This window comes from Sturnira hondurensis, unplaced genomic scaffold, assembly GCF_014824575.4.
Source record: "Sturnira hondurensis isolate 20B ecotype Veracruz unplaced genomic scaffold, ASM1482457v3 Scaffold0017436, whole genome shotgun sequence".
NCBI classification, from domain to species: domain Eukaryota; kingdom Metazoa; phylum Chordata; class Mammalia; order Chiroptera; family Phyllostomidae; genus Sturnira; species Sturnira hondurensis.
In genome coordinates this window covers 579,058-600,513 of record NW_028090067.1, presented here as the reverse complement: position 1 = coordinate 600,513, position 21,456 = coordinate 579,058, and the positions used below count along the sequence as shown (strand labels likewise).

At 37.4% G+C, this 21,456-nt stretch overlaps 1 protein-coding gene across 1 annotated transcript; it reads left to right on the top strand.

The window, feature by feature from the left end:
- Positions 1–6,194: 6,194 nt before the first annotated feature.
- Positions 6,195–21,174, top strand: LOC119002420 (killer cell lectin-like receptor subfamily F member 2). Its single transcript, XM_037068343.1, has 4 exons — positions 6,195–6,267; positions 10,151–10,249; positions 13,310–13,427; positions 21,057–21,174. Exons 1-4 carry the CDS (start codon positions 6,198–6,200, stop codon positions 21,172–21,174), a joined length of 405 nt encoding a protein of 134 aa, XP_036924238.1. The 5' UTR covers positions 6,195–6,197.
- Positions 21,175–21,456: the final 282 nt, after the last annotated feature.

Here is a 21,456-nt window from a genome sequence, read left to right as displayed (position 1 = left end):
CCAGTGTCACCCTGATACATTAAATTTAAAAAAAAACTAAAAAAGGAATAATAAGAAAATCATATATTCCTTCTTTTGCTCTTTAGGAAGCATTCCATTGTTGCTCCAAGTTTAAGAAGTTTCACTGACAGAAAATCAACACCTGCAGAAAACATCCTGCATAACCATGTTCAGCTTCTAAAACTTAGTTTTTGCTACTTTTCAACATATTTTTCTCCAGTATGGACAGTCCTAACATTTCCATAGGTAGTTGGCTGATCATTAATAAGAAAGGGAAGCAAAGGGAACTGGACATTGAACTTCATGAACTGGGGACATGAGCCTGCTAGCTTTACCAGGTGGCTATAGCATCACACCCCAGGGAATCATAGCATTGATTGGCCAAGAGGATTTAACACTCCTCTCTTCCCCCTCTTCAGTACCAGATTGTTGGCCTGTGTGAAGGTAGGTGCTTCAGCATAGATGCCTGTCAGTCTAATTACGGGTTGTGGACCTATATCAAAACCCTTAGAAAAGTTGGGAATTTCACTGAAATTTCACTGAAAAAGCACCTGGTCCGTTCCAAACCCAAGCTAGAGAAACAAAGAAGCTCTCTCTGTTTCTCTCACCCACCAGATAGTGCACTTGCCCCCTACGTCGGCAGGTTCTCTCTCACCCCGGAACTCATAACTATGTGTCTCAAACAGCTTTGGGGGCCCAGAGCAGACTGTGTGAGCTTCAGAAAGATTAAGCTTTAATGCGAGGCAAAAACTCTGGATGCTGGCTTTTGTGTTGGCTTTGCTGAGGGCATGGTTGAACTTTTTCCTTGAGGAGATGGACAGAAAGAGGACACAAGGACAGCCTTCACTCAGATGAACCTTTTTGCCACACCACAATCTCCCATGTGTGTATCCTTGGAATGCTTTCCTTGCAATCCCATGGCAGAAATTGATTTCCACCAGCAACATTTGGTGGGCCAACAGGAGTGAGAGAAGCTGTGGCTTGTGATAAGAAAACCTGCTTTTCTCCAGGTGATATTCTCTCTGTTCCAGCCTGCACAGCTCAGACTGTGTCTTAGGAATGCCCTGCCCTGCATGCAAAATGGGACTCACTCAGTGCTGTGAGTCCCTGCAGGGTAATGGGCGGATGGGTGTCAGGAGACCCCAGAATGTGGGGAGTGGACACACACCCACTGCTGCCCTGGATTATATTCCTGGTGGACCAAAACCCAAGCATGCCCAGCTGTTCCATCCCCATTCTCTGTAGCAACCCCAACCTTGCTTGTAGAATGGGTGACCTCCCTCAGCCCATGCTGAGCCCAGTCAAGCTGTGAGCACCACAGGCACACAGCTCAGCTCCACCTTTGCCTTTCAATGCCATCTCCCCGCTCCTCAGACTGCGCAGGCTCCACACCTCCTCAGCATTCCGACCCTGCCATCTCCTCAGCTCTGGAGTCCACTGCCCAGAACAAGACTTGGGAATTCCTCTCTTTTCTTGGGAATTCCTTGTTTTTTGACAGTGTCAGTCACTGGTACTCTGGTCCCACAGGCGTAGGCCAAAGCTCCGTGGGTGTCAGCCTCTATGCAACCTGGGTCTGCGCACCATGGAGGGAGAGGCAGCAAAGAAAGTTAGCTGAGACTCACGGTCCAGCAACTAGCATCCATGTGTTGCTAAGGCAGCTGGAGCCACCACTGTGTTCTGCTCATTGGTCACCACAGTCATGTAGTATCAAACCTGGTAAAGCTCAGCTTCTCCTGCAAATGTAGCTGCTTGTCTGTGTCTCTGGGGCACCAAATTCTTAGTCCTCACTTAATGTTTCTACAGATGTACAATAAGTAAAAAGCCTTGGATGCAATTACTCACAGAAAATGACTACCTCACCTTACCAGGCTTCCTACAGGACAGAAGCTGCCTACAATCAAAAGCTGGCTAGAACTTGCCCAACTGCTTAAGGTCAGTTAGGAGAGGAGATTTCTACCCAAGGCAGTGGAAGTACTAGGCACCCCTTACAGGTACTAGGGTAGGAACCTCCAAAAATGTCAGAGGCCATCAGAATCACTCATGTGGAGTTAAATAAACCCAATTAAACAATGCTGGCTCACAACTGAGGCGATACCTAGACTATTGTATTGCCACTTGGGGGAAGGTGCCTATCCCCAGTGTGGGAGGGGCAAGGCAGAGCTACGGGAGGAACCCAACAGCTGGCACAGGCGGGAGGGATCAGGCTGTGGAACAGCCATGGCCAGCAAAGAGGCCACAGCCCACCCCTAGCTTTTGTCTGACCGAGGCTAGGGAGCATGGAGAATTCTCATGTCTCCCTCAAAAAACCAATATCTCCCTCGTTTATGAGAATAAAAGTCCCTTCCCCCATGAGAATGAATGTTTTCTTACACTATTTTATGAGGATGAAAGTTTTCTTTCCCCAATGATAGTAAGCAATACAATTTCCATCTACAATGCCTCAAGAGACCCCCTTCTAGGGTGCTCTCCACCTGAAAGGGCTTATGTGCAATTGGCTTTGTGAAACCAAAGCCTGCTTTAAAATGCAAATAACTAGTCTCTAAAAACTCTTATCTGAGTCATCTTTTTATTTATTTAAAAAAATTTTAAATGTATTTAACTGTTGTTCAAGTACAGTTTTCTGTATTTTACTCCCATCCCAGCCCACCCTAGAGTCTCCCCACCTCCCACCCATTTCCACCCCCCTTAATTTTTGTCCATGTGTCTTTTATACTTGTTCCTGTAAACCTTTCCCCTTTTCCCCTGAAAGTCCCTCCCTTCTTCCCTCTAGTCATTGAGTCATCTTTTTAAAGTGCAAATTCCTGGAAGATAAATTTTATCAAGAGTGAAAAAACCTTAGCCATCTGAGAAAATCAGTTTAACTTAGTTCACCTTTAACTTTCTAAATCAGTGAACTTTGTGCTATAATACCTATCTCATGAAAATTTGTCTCTCAAAAGTATAAATGTGTTTACCAAATAGAGGAGTATATACTTCTAAAAATTATGAAATGTGTTTGCCAATCTAAAGAATGCCAATTGCCTATTTTTATCAGTCTAATACAGAGTTAGAGTTTGGTCTTTTTCACTCTGTTGAAGGGTCAAATTTTCTCCTTTTGCTTTATATATTTTTTCCTAGCCGATCTCTCCAGATTTTGCAGTTTTTAATGAGTGAGTCATGACAATAAATTTCTTGACATAAATCCAATTAGATTAGTTTCCAATTGTGGTTTTTATAATCAAGACTTTGACTGAAATGTCATGTGTTTACACATGACTTTCAATAACCAGGTGGATAAAATGATATGGACTCTTGATGTCACCAAAAAACCTTGAGGAATTGAGATTTTAACCATTAAGTAAGTATATGATGATGTCTAAATGTAGTGTTAATTTGCATATTTCTAACAATCTGTTGAACATTTTCTCATGTGCTTATGGCAATTAATATATGTATTTTTTGAACTCTATTTAAATATTTTACCAATTTCGTAGGATTATTTGTCTTCTTGAGTTATAAGATATATAGAGATACATAGTTAGATCTCTATATGTATAAGGTGAATTGTAAGATAATGTACAAATAATTTGAAAACAATCCTTTTGTCAGATATATGTATTATAAATACTTTCCATTATTTGCAGTGTGTCTTTTCATAAAATTTCATAAAACAAGAACCTATCATAAAATTTCATAAAACAAGAGCTAATCTCTTTAGGCTTGCCCAGGTATATGTCAGTTCCCTTGATTTTTGCCATATTTTACTGAGAACTAGATCATTTGACATATCTCAGAATATGATATAGTTTAGACTCTATTATGCAGAATAGATTCATTACATTGATGACATTATGCTCATTGCACCTGGTGAAGAATAAGCAGTAAACATTCTACAACTTTAATGTATTTGTTTACCAGCAAGAACCAGATCTTTGGTGACCAATTTGACCTAATGGACCCTGAGATTTGACATGAACAGCAACATTCTATCATAAAATCAAAGGGGGCATATGGTAGGCTAAGCCTGAGCAGTTCCAAAAAGGCACAGTAAACTGCACGAGCAGATGGTTCAGACTCCCAAGGTGTATTTCTTTCTCAATTTTCTCTCTTCACCTCAACCATGTATATGGCCCTGAAGCAGGAGATGGAAGTGTTGGAAAGGATTCCTTATGATCACACAGTGGAGAAAAAAAAGAGAAAAGTTTTATCACTGGATATGTGTAAAAAACCAGTTTGTTTGAAAATGGCGAATGTGACTCAGCCCTGCATCAGAAGTCAACAGGAGCGAAGTGGTAGGCCGGGTCCAGACACCTCAGACAGGCTTTCCCGTGGGAACTAGGCCCAGAAAATGCATCCAGACTGTTTTGGCTTACTCTTTCTAAAACTCCCTCACCCTGGTCTGAACCAGTAGATTTGTATTGCCCATCTTCAAGGTAATTTCCAAAGCCTGTGTGAGTTTTCCCAAGGATGGAGTGTAATCAGCTCGCCGCCTTTCCCTGTTGCATTTGTTATTTTCGTTGCCTTGATTGTACCTAAAATGTAGACAACAACATTCTGTGTAATAGATAATAAGACCCAAGAGAAACAATAAAAGCCTCTCCAGGCAAGGGTTGGGGCGCTCTCCCCTTGAGAGAGTGGCCAAGGTGCTCTCCCCTTGGGAGCAGCAGCCGTAGGACTCTCGTCTTAAGAGTACCTGTGCCATCCCTTTGTTTCTCCATAGGACTTCTGTAGTCTCTGTGCATTTGTTCTTCAGCCACAACATGCAGACTCTGCAGGTCGGAGTTTGTAACAGATACAAAATGCAAGACAGCTAGAAGTAGATGCTACATTATAGTCTCATGCAGGGGGTGGCCTTGAAAGACAGAAGTGGAGTTAAATCTTTGCATGAAACAGAAATTTGGGTGATATATCTGGCTGTCCATCTGGAAGGAAAGATGAGCACCCAGAGATATAAATCTAAAATGACTCACAGTCAGAGATTAGCAGGTTCAGTGGCTGGCCCAGAACTCCAAAAGGACAAAATTAGAAAACTAGTGACAGAAAAATTGGGGGGAGAGGTGTGTGTATAGGGATTTGTGACAAAGTTAATTCCCACATAAACACCCACAATTGTTAACCAGAGTTGAGGAGGGGGCTTTCAATAACCAGGTGGATAAAATGATATGTGCCGTGTGCATCAGGAAACCTCTTTCTCCAGACACGTTGATGTTTGGTTAATGAACCCACACAGAGCCCATTCGTGCAGCTAAAATGAATCCTATGCATGGGATCAATGACGTTGTCTTCTACTACCTCAGGCCACTCTGGAACTAAGGAGTGCTCAATCTGCCAAACGCCATGGGCAAGTCTGGGTCCCAGATGAGATACTGATTCTTGGCAGGACAGCAGGATGGCTAGGTGACAGGATTACATTGGCGGTATCAGATTGAAGAAGGCATACTAGGCTTTGATAAGGTAGACTCTTAATCAAATAATGAGTTGGACTTCCTGCCCACAGTTCTTCTTCAGCACCATCAGGCACAGGCACAAGGACCCACAGTGCGCTGGACCACCTCTCCTGTATTCAACTTATCGTGGTCTCTGCACTGACGTCCTGAGCCACCTCACACCCCCATAGCCATACCTCTCTCAGGGACAATCATTTAAATTACTGATATGACAACTGGCTTAATCCAGGTCTGATGTTACCTTTCCTTGTGCCTTCATTATATGTTCCACGCCACTGGCCTGTGACTGACTTACTGAAAAGTGACATTTTCTTATGTGTGTAACACTGAAGGGTGATAAAGATAATATCCTTTAAAATCTGTATTCTTACCTAGCCAAGCACTGGTTTTACTTGTTTGTTTGGTATTTATGTATTTTTTCTTTTGTTTCACTAGAATGTAAAAGATAGAAAATACATTTTTCCTCTTCACTCTTATGTCCCTGGTACATCGCACACAAGTGGCAGGTACATGGTAAGTACCTAATACATATTTGTTGAAACGGATAAAACAAAAGAACCACTTTCATCTTGCAGCATAGAGATTTTTAGCCAGAAATTAACATGTCCACCCATTTTCATTCAGCAATACATCCTGTGCAGTTTTTGGACTATTTTCGGACTTCCTTTTAGCCTTTGGTACATGGTACTAGGAGAAATATCCAAGGCTGACACTCTTCTCCACTCTCTTGTGCTATTTTCCGGGCAGTGTCCCAAGCGAGCGTTTGAGGAGATGGAGGCTGAAGATGGCTACGTGGTGCTGATGGGCCAAACTCATGTCACATCCCAGCAGAGACCTAAAGGTAGGAATGTGGTCGTCCCTCAACCAGGCTCCGGTTGAAAACTGCATTATGCTCTCAGGAAGAAACAATGATCTTTGAATAATTTTGAAGCGTTAAATTTAACTTTATTTTGGGATTTTAAAAAATGGTCATAAGGTAAGTTTATTTAGACCCATGGAATCATCAACAATCAGCCAAAAAAAAAAAAAAGGCAGTACTTTTGCAGCTATGGGGTCAGGGAAATGCTAATAAGATAGTGTGTAATCTCCTCGATGTGGTGTAATAAGAATATAAAGGTAATTTTCAAGTAAAGAGTCAAAGTGAGCATTCTTACAAAAAATTACTCCTCCTACAAAACACAAGATTCTTAAAAGCAACTCCGTGGCTGTGGTATCTGTTGAAGACGCCTGTGCTACTCAGAAGCAAAGATCTAGTGATGATGGAGGGAGCAGCAGTGGTCCCAGTGTTTTACAGCTTACAGAGGCATTTTTGGACCTGCAGATTGTATTTCATTAACCTTCGGAAAGGAGCCATGGGATGGTGGAATAGTCCATTGGGGATGAGAAAGGGGAAAATAAAAGAGAACATCAGTCTTTGCTGTTCAGGACTGCCGCATCTGGTCAAGGTTGTTTTGTTTCCAAGCTGTTACAGGTTTCCCAGGCAAGTTTGATATACAACATATGTTTTCTAAATCCAGTAGGTTTACAACACATTTTTTAGATCTGTTAATATAGTCAGGATCAAAACTGGGATGACGTGGGCCGGAAGTTTTAGACTTGCTGGGAAAAACCATAGCCCTGCCTTATGCGTTCTTGCTGTGCATCTTCATGTAGTATCCCAGTTTCCACCTGTCAAATTAAACAATGTTTCCGTAAACATGATGCTGTTGTCATCATCTGTGGACTCAAGGTCTTTTTCATAGTCTCAATAATAGGCAACGAACACTTCCTTTTCACTAGTAACTTATTTAGTGAAAACTAGGACCATTGGACTTGAATTGGACTCTAAACCTCACAGATGTAGGGGTTAAACTAAATTATTAACTTTTTAAAAAGTTCATAAACCACCATGTAATAGATGGGTGAGTAAAGATATAAAATTTGAAGTCAGGTATATAAAGTAGAGGTTAACAGTCCTTTAAACTATTAGTGAAAGAAGAATAGGGTGAGGAACATGAATTAGGCCTGCAATTAAGCAGAAATTACATTTCTGTAAACATGCTTTTGCCTGCCACAGATTCGTTTCTAAGCGTCTTTGTAATTGATGAGTAAAGGTAACCCGACCAGTTATTGGACACGCATTGTAAGACAGTTACACCTGTTGTTTAAGATGGCTGTAAAACCTACCATGGGAGGAATAGACTAAAAGTGTTAACCACACAAGAGTAGAAGTGAAGCAAAATTAGAAAAGCATAAGAACTAAAGTAAAAATTAACGTCTAGATCAGGGAAAATGTCAGAGAAAATTAGCAAGTCTGAGATCAGAGTTGAGGATAGAGAAAAGGGAAATAACACCTACAGCCTTGAGTAAATCAAACAAATACTGGTAGTTCCTGGACGCACAAAAGTGCTGGCTTGTGGGAGAGTTTACAAAAATACTTTTAGCATTAATGGGACATGCAAAAGGAGATGTTCATAGGAGGTCAGAGAGAGGAAGTTGAAAAGAGAGCTGAGATTTTAGAGATGAATTTGGAGATCCGATCTGTGTAAAACATGTAAAATCATGAGGCGAGATTAGCAACTTGAACATTATTAAGAGAGCAAACTACGGACTGCTACTCTCAGAGTACCTGGTATTTTTCTCACTAGCACTTACCACAATTATGTATTTCCTCAATATAATAAAATATAATTATGAAAAAAGGTAGATATAATTTATCTTGTTATTAAATCCAGAAAGAAAATTTTCCATCATAAAACAGATACAAAACAAGTAGTGTTCTGGCAGCAGTGATGATAATAAGTTTCACGGAGGAATTTTGTAGTGTTGCACCATGGACGCCAATGGCATGGAGTCTGGCAGTTCTAGAATGGGCCAGTGCAGGAACGCAAGGTCTCACCCATTGTAGCTTAGGTAAAAGAATATTAATTGCTAATTTATAGCTATAATATGATTTGGCAATGAGTTAAAACTTTTTCTTCTTGGTGCGTATAGGATCAGTTAACTTCATATAAATATGCTTGGAATAGGTATTCCCTCATAACCTGCAGAAGTACATTTTGAAGATTTTTAGCTAAATAGAGGTCTTTTCACTTTTGAGTGAAGAAATAGTCACAGGCAAGAAAAAAAAATAGAAACACACTTTGAATTTATTTTGTCATAAAGATAATTGGGTAAATTTCAAAACTTTTACAACATGCAACACATCCTATAACTATGTGTCATAAAGACATGCACCAAGTCCATACAAATCAATGAAAATCAATTGAAATAAAACATCCAGATTTGAGAAGGAGCACTCTTTCATTATGACTGAGAACAGTACTTTTCAACCCTTTTCATCTCATAGCACACATAAAATAATTACTAAAATTCTACAGAACACCAAAAATACAGTTTTTCCTCATCTGACAAAAAATAGGTATAATTTTGATTCATTCACAGCGAATGGTTACTGTTGTGTTGGCCATTGTCATTTTTGTATTTGACAATCTAAGGGAAAAGGGGCAGTGCCCCTGACTAAGTAGTCAGGTATTGCATGCTCTAAAAATTCTTGCAGCACTCCACTTGAAAATTGCTGACTTAGGACTATTTGTGAGATGTACAACCACAGTGATGAAATTAAGTGCTTGTTTATTTACAAACCAATACAAACTAGGGAATAATGATCTGAGCATCAAGTTACTTGACTTTCTCTTTGGGTACTAGCAAAACAAATTGGCTTGAATGTTTCTAGATTCAAATAATATTCCTATGATTACATTAAATATATTCCTATGTCTCTGATGCTTCTCCCATTTATTCCTCATTAAAGAGGCCATTCCTGCCAACTCTGATCCAAAGTAGTACTATGGCAAAAGTTTGGTATCAACAGCATTAATCAGAGATCTTTGCTGCTTAAGCTGGCACTGATTCTTGTCCAAATAATCAAAGCCAGGGGTACACAACATATCATATCTAAAGGTGAGATAGTATGTGAATATTTCCAGTACCATGACTGGTACATAACAGAACTTCAATAAATGTTCCTTTCCTTCTTTTATTTGTTTACAGTGGGTCATTAAAATAAATAACACAGATAACACATATACACTTGACATTGAGCAATCCAAAAGTGAGATTAAGAAAAACAATTCCATTTATAATATCATTATACAGTATTATCATGTGTTATATATAATTTCTATTATATATGCAATATATAAAATATATTATACATGCACATTTATATATTATGAATTACTATGTATCATTATGTGTGTAATATATAAAATATAAATCTTATATATTAAATTATATAATGTTATATAATATAAATGTTATATATTTACATTATATTTATATATTAGTATGTAACACATATAATACTATGCATTATAAATTATATATCTATATAGCATATATCTAATTTAATTTAATTTATTTTTAGAGAGGGGGGAAGGAAGAGAGAAAGAGAGGGAGAGAAACACAAGTGTGTGGTTGCCTTTTGTGCACCCCCTGCTGGGGACCTGGTCTGCAACCCAGGTATGTGCCCTGACTGGTAATTGAACCTTTGACCCTTTGGTTTACAGGCCAGCTCTCTGTCCACTGAGCCACACCACCCAAGAACTAATATATATTTAATTTAATAACTAATTTTAAGTAATTGAAAACATCACTAAATAACAAAGCAAGGTAGGAAAATGTTCCTAAAGTGAATAATCACAAGAGTTCTAAAATTCATGAAAAAAATCTCAACTTTTCAGATTTTGCCTTATATCCATTTTATTACTGCATTTTGCTGGTAGTTGGATGCATTGGGATCCTCATTTTTGTGGTGACAGTGATTGGCCTGAACTTTTCAAGTGAGTATGAAACTTTAATTTGTTTTTCCATCTTCCAAAGATAAATTAATTTTTAATCCCCCTAATTTAAAATTGGGCCCACACTGTAGTCCAAAGTTGGTAAATTAAACTTTCCATTCACATGTCATGTTATACAATTATTTTCAATTTAAGAAAAATTAAGGAACACTCAAATATAAAACATGCATTTATTCTGCATGCTTTAAAAAACTTCTAGTTAAAGATTGACTTATTATATTACTAAAAAATCAGTGATGTATTTTTATAGGCTATTATGTACTCATGGACATCACTTTGAAAAATAACAATTTAAATGTATGAATGTGCTAGTTTAAAAAAATGACCTGTTTGAAAACCATTTTAGGTGGACTCCTGCACCTGTTTTTCCCCCCTGAAGTTGTATTTAATGTGTGTAACCTGTGTTCATTCTTCTGAAATAACCAGACCACTGTATGGTTCTGTAGTCTTCTGTGTTTCTCTTGAAACCGTGATTCTTGAAAATGTAGGGCTAAAATGGGGATTGTAATATATAATGTCGACATGGAACATAAACTCTAAATGGGATATCTAAATGTAGATGAGCCCTAAAGCAAGTTCTCTTTGGGAGACTAAGAAGTAAAGTGTCTATTTTATATTGGGCCATTATATTTGTTTTTATGTTTTTTTCTGATACAACAACAGAAAATGTCAGATTTTTCTAAGACCAAATAAATGTTCTTCTTTAGGTAATTTTTCTCTACTTTTAACAGCATGTTGGCTGAGAAGTTGTCAACCAATCATATCCTTTAATATATTCACCCCTTGTATTGAAATCAATTACTGATAATATGAAATTGCCCACTTCTTTAACATTCAATATTAGATGACTATTCATTTTCATGAGTTTATCTAAGTAAGCATCATTTAACCAGTAATTCTAGGATATGGACTATATTGTAATATTAAAAATTTTTAAGAAGATCCAAAATTCAGTGGCAAATGTTTTCATTTGGGTGCCAAGTATGATATTTACAGGCCACCGCCACTCTACTGTGACTCAGTAAAATGTAAATAGTAAAGTGACATCGTTGGTGCCATCCTCATCCTTTCAGAGAAAGAAACTTTTTACAAGAAATGAGTAAAACTTGAAAAATTGATGAAATATAAGTAGGGACAATATTTTTCCTCGTGGTTTTTAATTCTAATAAATTAGTGACAATTTTAATATTTGTGTTTCTAGTAAATTTGTGCTTGTACTTTGACCAGTTTGAAAATACTTTTCATGGCTTTCAGTTCAAAACAAATTATTGATCATAAATGTTTACATCTGCTCTTTCCTAAAATTCTATATCAGAACAGTAAAAGATAACAACATGAAATAAACAGAAGCACAGGGGTGGAAAAGAGAAAAATTTATAACAATGAAAAGCAGATGAGATAATGCTATTGAATTAATCAGTGCACACAACCACACTTCAAAGAACATCCCCAAAGGGCAATGATGGGGATGACAGGTCTTCCTCATGGCCAAACCCAGGCAGGACCCCCTTTTCAGAGGTGGGTAGGGTAGGAAGAAAGGTGGAAAGCAATGCAGATAACTAAAAGACTTTCTAAAGAATGTTCTTTTTGATTGCTCTCTTGACAACCTCTTGCTCTACTCATGCAATGGTAGTTGGTACCATATCACGACAAAAAAGGAAACAAAACAAAAAAGTCCAACAAAATCCTTTTAAAACAATCAGCTATAAAACTAAAGCTGGGGCTTCTCTTTTATGAAGTCATGGTAGGTATCGGCCCCTTTGTTTTGGTTCTGGAGAGGACCAGGGTATACGCAACGTTGGTTTATTGCATAGTTTGGATATTTCCTGTGCCCATTCTATGTAAAAATCCATAAAATCTATCCAAATATCTCAGAGTATAGAGAAAAATGTCAGAAAATATTAGTAAGTATAAATAATTTGAGACTGTCTGAGATAAAATTCCAACATATTATCCCAGGAAGGATGGCAGCACTGACAAATTTCCAGAAGAGAAGACGGGAAAAGCACATGGAAAATAATAAAATAAATGTTTAAAAATTTTCCGGAGAAAAAACAAACAAACAAAAAACAGAGGCTTTCAATTTATAACAAAAAGCCCACCAAATGTAAAATAAAATGCAAAAATAAATATAATAAATTGATGATAAATAGATAAGATAAATGGATAGACAGACAGGTAAATCCTCATTATATTTCAGGACACAAATCAGTAAAGATACAATCTTAAATGTTTCATAGAGAATTAGTTTTTTTCCCCAAGCAAAAGGAAACAAATTGGCATCCGATTTTTAAACACATATAAAATGGCACCACTGCAGTAGTTCTGAACATGATTTAACTTAAGTTTAATATAATTTTTTATGCACTCTTTTGGAACAAATAAAGGAAGAGGGGTGCTGATATTAGAGTAAAGCTAGCCCAAGAATGTATTGAAATGTACATTGCAGGTTATCAGCTCTTCTGTGTTCCAGGAAAGTAATTAATTCAGCCTGCGTGAAAACCATCTATGAATACTGCAACCAAGAAGCTGAAGACACGTGGTATGATACAAAGGGTGTGTGCAGAACAAAAAAATAACATAAAAAATAACATATAAAGGAGCAGTAGGTATGAGGTTTAAGAATGCATACAATATTTAGAATTGTGATTAGCTCTCAAAGGAATAAAAATATTAGAAAAAGTGGCCANTGTGTTCCAGGAAAGTAATTAATTCAGCCTGCGTGAAAACCATCTATGAATACTGCAACCAAGAAGCTGAAGACACGTGGTATGATACAAAGGGTGTGTGCAGAACAAAAAAATAACATAAAAAATAACATATAAAGGAGCAGTAGGTATGAGGTTTAAGAATGCATACAATATTTAGAATTGTGATTAGCTCTCAAAAGAATAAAAATATTAGAAAAAGTGGCTAATTCCGGGGAAGGAAAGGAGTAGAAGCCTGGTAGAAGAGAAATGTATTCAGTTTTTTTATTCTCATATATGTACCTAAGTTCCTCTCCATGTTACTCATTATATTTTTTCTTTGCACTGAATACAGATAAAAAAATGGATTTCTCAAAGAATGTAAATAGCAACAGTCTAGCAGGTAATGTTTTTGTTCCATATGTGCTGAATCAAAGAAACTCAACCAACTGGTTACACAGATTAAATGTCAGGTTTTTAATACTTTAAAATGGGTATATGATAATCACATCATAGTTAATATTTAATGTAGTTTAAACTAGCTTCAGTGGTTCATTTTATTTGTCAACTTGGCCCAAACATTATGGTATCCAGATATTTAGTCAAACACTAACCTAAATGTTGCTGTGAAAGTACTTTTTAGATGAGATTAACAATTAAACCAGTAGATTTAAGGAGAGCAGATTATCTTCCATAATATGAGTGGGCCTCGTTCAATCCACTGAAAAGTTTAAGAGAAGAAAAACTGAGGTTCTACAAGGAAAGAGGGAATTCGGCCTCCACACTCCAGGCTCCAGCTGCAACATCGGCTCTTCCCTGGGTCTCTAGCCTGCCAACCTGCTCTTCATGAGAGCCAGTTCCTTGGAATAAGTCTCTCTTTCTCTCTCTCTCTCTGTGTTTGTTCTATTTCCCTGACTAATACACCAAGTAATATAATATGGAGTCACATTATATTATAAAGCAATATAATAATGCTTTAGTTGACCAGATAGCTTGTGGAGACAAACAACTAGGTTGGAATTTTAGATCTGATATTTATCTGTTGTATGACTTTGAGAAAATTATTCAATATGTGACTCAATTTCTCCTCTGTAAATTGGGGGTGATAATAACATTTATTTTAGAAAGGTTTATTTTGTTATATTCTTAGATTTTTATTATGAAAACTAGAAGTAAAACTAGGTACCTTTCAAACAGCTTCAAAAATTGTTAGTACATAGTCAGTATTATTCCATCTATATCTCTTCCATTGACACACTCCCAAACTTGATTGTATTAAAGCAATTACCAGATATCATGCCATTTAATATTTAAATATTTCAGTACATGATTCTTACAGTTAAAGGCTCCTTGTGCTTAATTCAATCACAACATTATTATAACTCCTATGTTAGTTTTCTCTTGATGTGCAACAGATTACCACACATTTACCAGTTTAAACCCCAAATTATTTAATACTCAATCTCCATGGGTTGAGAGCATGAGCATGGATTAACTAGGTCTCCTGTTCAGGGTCTCATGGTGTTTGCTAGTTCAGGTGTTTGCTAGACTACACATATTTCTGGGGCTGAGGTTCCTCCTGCAAACGTGTTGTTGGTACAATTCAGTTACTTGTGGTTGTAGGACTGACATCATTGCTTTATTGCTGACTTTCACCCAGGGCTGCTCTAAGCTCCTGCATTTTCTTGCCATCTATACTCTTGCATGGACTCTCAAGACATAGAAGGATAATTCTTCAGAGCGAATAGGACTTCTCTTTCTTTTCAAGGAAGGCCCAATCTCCTTTATAAGGTCTTATACCTGACTAAGTCATGTATAAGTCATCTTTGACTTATACATGAGTCATCTTTCCAAGTAAGAAAAACAAAAGGCCTGCAACCAAGACTACTCTATCTAGCTAGACTATCATTTAAAATAGAAGGTGAAATAAGAAGCATCTCATTAAAAAAAGGCTAAAAGAACACATTTCCACCAAAGCAGCATTCCAAGAGATGGTAAAGGCACTGCTTTAAGAAGATAAGGAAAGAGAGGGAATGAGAAAGAAATGCAAGCACAAAGGGAAAATGTCAATGAATAAGTGCCAATCAATTATAACCTTAAATGTAAATGGATTAAATGCTCTAATCAAAAGACATAGGGTGACTGATGGATAAGAACATGACCCACGTATATGATGTCTACTAGAGATCCACCTCAGAACAAAAGATATGCATAGACTGAAAGTTAAGGGATGAAAAAAAAATATTGCAAGCAAATGGACCTAAAAAAAAGCTTGAATAACAATACTTATATCAGGCAAAATATATTTCAAAACAAAGACCATAAAAAGGGGCAAAGGAGGACACTATATAATACTTAAGAGAACAATTCATCAAGAAGCGATAACCCTTGTAAATATATATATGCTTAACATATGAACACCAAAATATATAAGGAAAATCTCAGAGGACTTCAAGAAAGATGCTGACAGCCACACACTCATAGTAGGGGATCTTAACAGACCATTGTTAACAGTGGATAGATCATCCAAGCAAAGAATTAACAAGGATATTGTGTCATTGAACAACATTCTAGATCAAATTGAGTTAGTTAATGTATACAGAATCTTTCACTACAAAGATGCAAAATACACATTTTTTGCAAATGCACATGAAACATTTTCAAAGATAGACCACATATAGGTCACAAAACAAGCCTCAGCTAGCTCAAAAAATATTAAATTATATCAAGCATCTTTTTGGATCACTCAGGCTGTAAACTAGAGACCAACTTCAAGGAAAAAACTCGAAACATTCAAATTCATGGAGACTGAATAACATGCTATTAAATAACAAATGGGTTAACAATGAGATCAAGGGAGAAAACAAAAAGTTTCATTAAACAAATGAAAATTAACACACCGCAGCCCCAAACCTGTGGGACATAGCAAAGACAGTCTAGAGAGGGAAGCTCATAGCCATACAGACTTACCTCAGAAAGAAAATTTTCCAATAAACAACTTAAGTCTATATACACATGAACTGGAGGAACAATAACAACAAAAGCCCAGAGTAAGTAGAAAGAAGGAAATAATCAAGATCAGAGCAGATTTAAATGACGTAGAGACTAAAATGGCAATTCTAAAGATTATTAAGTCCTGGAGCTGGTTCTTTGAGAAAAATAAGTAAAATTGACAAGCCTTTAATCAGACTCACTGAAGAGAGGAGAGAGAGAGAGAGAGACAGAGACAGAGAGAGACAGAGAGACAGAGAGAGAAAACGAGAATAAATAAAATAAGAAAAGAAAGAGGAGAAATAACAACAAATACCATAGAAATAGAAAGGATTGTAACAACTATATGCCAAGGATGAACAACTATATGCCAAGAAATTTGACAACCTGAGAGAAATGGACAAATATCTAGAAAATATAATCTTCCAAAACTGAATTAAGATGAAGCCAAAGCCTGAATAGACTGATAAAATTATGAAACTGAAGCAGTAATCAAAAAACTCCTGGCACACAAAGAGCTCTGGACCAAATGGCTTCACAAGTGAATTCTACCAGTTAGGGAAGAGCTAAATCCCACCCTTCTCAAACAATTCCAAAAAATTCAAGAAGAGGTTCTCCCAAACTCTTTTTAAAAAGCCATTATTAACCCAATTCCAAAACCATATGAAGACACAACCAAGAAAGAAAACTACAGGCCAATGTAGCTAATGAACATAGAAGCTAAAATCCTCGACACAATACTGCCAACCCAGATCCAGCAATACTTTGAAAAGATTATATTCCTTGGTGAATTGAGAGTCATCCTAGGGATGAAAGGAAGGTCAAATTTTGCAAATCAATAAATGTAATATACCACATAAACAAAATGAATGACAAAAATCACATGATTATATCCATAGATGCTGAAAAGCATTTGATAAAGTACAACTCCCACTTCATGATAAAAATGCTCAGCAAAATGGAATAGAAGAAGCATACCTCAAATAATAAAGGCCGTATACAAGAAACCTAAGCTGACATCATACTCAATGGGCAAATATTAAAAGCTTTCTCCCTAAGATCAGGTGCAAGACAAGAAGGTCCACTTTCCCCCCTTTATTCAAAATAGTATTAGAAGTTCTATCCACAGTGATCAGAGAAGAAGAAGAACTGAAATGCATCCAAATTGGAAAGGAGGAAGTAAAACTGTCATTACTTGCAGATGACATAATAGTGTATATAGCAAACTATATAGGCTCCATCAAAAAACTACTCAGCCTAATAAGTGAACTTGTCTGAACAGCAGGATATAAAGTCAGTATACTGAAATGAATGCATTTTTGCATATCAAAAATGAAATATCAAAAACAGAAACTAGGGAAAAATCCCATTTACTATAGCAAAAAGAAAGATTAAGTAACAAGGCATAAACTTAAGCAAGGAGGTAAAGATCTGTACTTAGAAACTACAGAACACTGGAGAAAGAAAGTAAGGAGAACCAAACAAATGGAAGCACATACCATGCTCATGGATTGAAATAGTCAACATATTTTAAATGTCCATACAACCCAAAGCAACCTATAGATTTAAAGCAATGCCTATTAAAATACCAGTTACACATTTAACAGATTATGAACAAATATTTCAAATATTATATGGAACCACAAATGACCACAAATAGCTGCAGCAATACTGAGAAAGAAGAACATACTAGGAGGGATCATAATATGTGATATCAATTTATACTACAAGGCCACAGTAATCAAAACAGTCTGGTGCCAACATAAGAACAGACACATAAATTAATGTAACAGAATAGAAAGCCAAGGAATCAACTCATGTTTTTATGTTTGATTAATGTTTGAGTAGGGAGAAGAAACATAAAATCGAGTAAAATTAGCCTCTTCAAAAAATGGTGCTGTGAGATCTGAAATGGTACATGCAAAAAAAAAAAGAAAAAGAAAAAGAAAGAAACTTGACCACCAACTTACACCATACACCAAAATAAATTTAAAATGGAAAAAAGATTTAAACATAAGCCATGACACCACAAAACTTCTAGAGGAAAACATAGGCAGTAAAATTTCAGATACCTCGTGCAGCAATATTTTCACCTATACATCCTCTAGGGCCAGGGAAATGAAGGAAAGAATAAACAAATGGGATTATATCAAATTAACAGCCTCTACACATGTAAAGAGAACATCTTCAAAATGAAAAGGAAGCCAACCATATGGGAAAACATATTTGCCAACAATACCTCAGACAAGAATTTGATCCCTAAAATATATAAAGAACATATACGACTCAGTATCAGGAAGACAAACAATCCAATTAAAAAATGGGCAAAGGACCTGAACAAGCACTTTTCCAAGGAGGACATACAGAGGGCCCAGAGACATATGAAAGGATGCTCAGCATCACTAACCATGAGAGAGATGCAAATTGAAACCACAATGAGACACCACTTCACACTGGTCAGAAGAGCCAAACAACAAATAACAAAGAACAGAATAAATCAACAAGCAACAAGTGCTGGTGAGGATGTGTGGAAAGAAAACACTAGTGAATTGCTGATGGGAATGCAGACTGGTGCAGCCTCTGTGGGAAAAGGTATGGAATTTCCTCAAAAAATCAAATATGTAACTGCCTTTTGACCCAGCCATTCCACTGCTGGGATTATACCCCAAGAACCCCGAAACACCAATTCAAAAGAACCTATGCACACCTGTGTGCAAAGCAACATTATTTACAATAACAAGTGCTGGGAACAGCCTGTTTACAAACAGCCCATTAGTAAATGAGTGGATCAAAAAACTGTGGTACATTTACAGAATGGAATACTAGGTAGGCAGCAGAAAGAAGGAATGCCTGCCCTTTTTGACAGCATGGACGGAACTAGAGAGCATTATGCTAAGTGAAATAAGCCAGGCAGTGAAAGACAAATACTATATGATCTCACCTATAACAGGTACCAAATGAACAAAAGAAACAAATTAGGAAAAATAGAGCTGGAGGCATGGAAACAAGGAACAAAGTGACAGGGACCAGAGGGGAGGAGAGAGAAGGATAAAGGAAGAAAGAGCAGGAAGGGTTTAAAGAACTGGTATAAATGACCCATGGACACGGGCAACAGGGTGGGGATTGAATGTGGGAGCAAGGGTTGGGCAGAGCAGGAAAGAGGAATGAGAGAAAATTGGGACACCTCTAATAGAACAATAAAAACGTTTAATAAAAAAGGATTAAATGAATTACTATAAATTATACTTATTGAAGAAGCATTCAATAAATGCTAACTTATTTTTTAAAAAGAAGGTTTCAATTTAAAATTTTGCCCTTAAAAATTCTCTCAAGTTTGTTGATATGAGAATGAAGCTTCTCTTACAATGTTCTTGTGTGAACAACAGAAAGTAATGAGTGGAAGAGTGCTTTAAAATTCTTAAGTGTCGTGGGTACATTTACTTGTATTCCTCTGTGCTCCCATTTTCTTTTCACCTTGCACTATTAGAGTAGCTGAGACTCAGCAAAAAGCACTGGAAACCTCTCAAGTTAGAGCAAAAGCCATGGACTGATAGTTCATTTCAATCTGGATATTTATACTTCTATTATCCATCATCTTTCATGAATATAAAACTAAAGCATGAAATACTATTCAGTTTTTGGACCTATTTTGATGATAGTCTTTGAAAAACTTGGTAAGAAATGTGTAGGCTCCCTTCTTTTTATTTTTTAATTTGGAAACCAAGATATTGTTAGGGCAACACATCTCTTTTTTTAAATTTAATTTTATTTATCATGCTATTACAGTTGTCCCAATTTTTCCTCCTTTGCATCCTTATAAGCAGTGTGTTGAACTCTGCATCCAGTAGATTACTTAATCTCAATTTTGCTAAGTTCTTTTTCTGGAGTTTTGTTCTGTTCTTTTATTGGAGCTATGTTTCTTTGTCTCATCACATTGGCAGTCTCCGTGTGTTTGTTTCTATATATTAGGTAGAGATGCTAGACTCCCTGTCTTGGCAGTGTGGCCTAATGTAGTAGGTGTCCTATTGGGTCCAGTGGCACAGCCTCCCCTAGCACCTAAGGTGGGTACTAGAGGTGTTCCCTTTGTGTGAGCTGAGTACACCCTGTCTTATAGTTAAGCCTTGATTACTGTTAGCAGGTCAATGGGAGGGATTTAACCAGGCCAGTCAGCTGCAATGATTGGCTGTGACCACTTACCACCAACCTCTGCCCTAGGAGGAGGATGAGCTGTATAGGGGCAGGTTGGAAGTGCTCCAACATGTTCTGTAATTGTCCACTGGGTGTACAGTCTCTGGGGTTTCCCAAGTGGTGCAGGCAAGGTCCGCCCCCACCTGTGTTTTTCCCAGGACCACCCAGCCTAAGCCATAAAGCAATCTGAGATGGCTGCTACTTGTGCTGGGCTTGGAGATTCCCAGGAAAAGCCAAGCTTTGAAGGTAGGCTGGCTGCTGCTAGTTCAGGGCCTTGGGCCACTTAGCGAGAGGTACAGGTGCTAGAAGCTCACTGAGGCTGGCTGTTGCTTGTTTCAGAGGATTTAGGTGTTGTGAAGCATGAGCCCACATCATTCATTTACAAGGAAAAGCAGCTTGGGTGGGTCCTTAAGTTGGGTGGATTGGAATTTCTGGGGATCTCCAAGGTGGGTCAAACAGTGTTCGATAGTTTGATGGAATATCAGATATGGCACCAGCTTGCTGGCTCTGTGGCTCTGGGTGGGGAGGGTTTAGAAAAGGGACAATGACCTCTGCTTGCCTTGATGACCCACACTTCAGTTTTTCCCTGTATGCCACTGGTGACTTTCAAGCTGCTGCCCTGGTGCTGGAGCTCATAGGAAGTGAGTTTGAGAAGTCCCTGTGTGGGTTCTTTAAGAGGAACTTCTTGGGACTCCAGAAGTTTCTTACACCAACCTAATCCTCACTGTTTTTTGCAGCCAGAAGTTGTGGGGATTTATCTTCATGGCACTGGAACCCTGGGCTGGTGGGCCTGGTGTGGGGTGGGACTCCTTGCTTTTGAGATATCCCTCCCAAATTTTTATCCACCACACTTCGATGTTTAGAGAATTTAAGATAAATTCAATTTAAGATAAATTCTCTAAAGTCTGCCCTTTATCTCCTAGCTTTTCAGTTATTGGACCAACTGATAGAATGAGCTGTGCTGTCACAACAAGAAACCAAGTGATTTCTGAAGACTGTGACTCCAAATTTTACGGCATTTGCCAGAGAGACGCTGTCTGAACAATAAAAGAAAATCTGTGCATTTAAATAAAAAAGTGGAAGAAATGGGTATGTATGGATGGATGTTATAAATGGTTGTCCATTTTTTAGAGAAATGCAAATTTATGTTTTTTATTTGAATATAAAAATTTTAAATATTTTGTACAGGAATAAGACTCAAATGAAAAATATAATTTTTTAAACATCAACACATAATTTCCTATAGTTTCAATGTCTAAAAAATAAATTTAATCTTCTCCTAATCCGATCTGTTCCCCATGTGTGTTCTATTCCTTGAGTCCT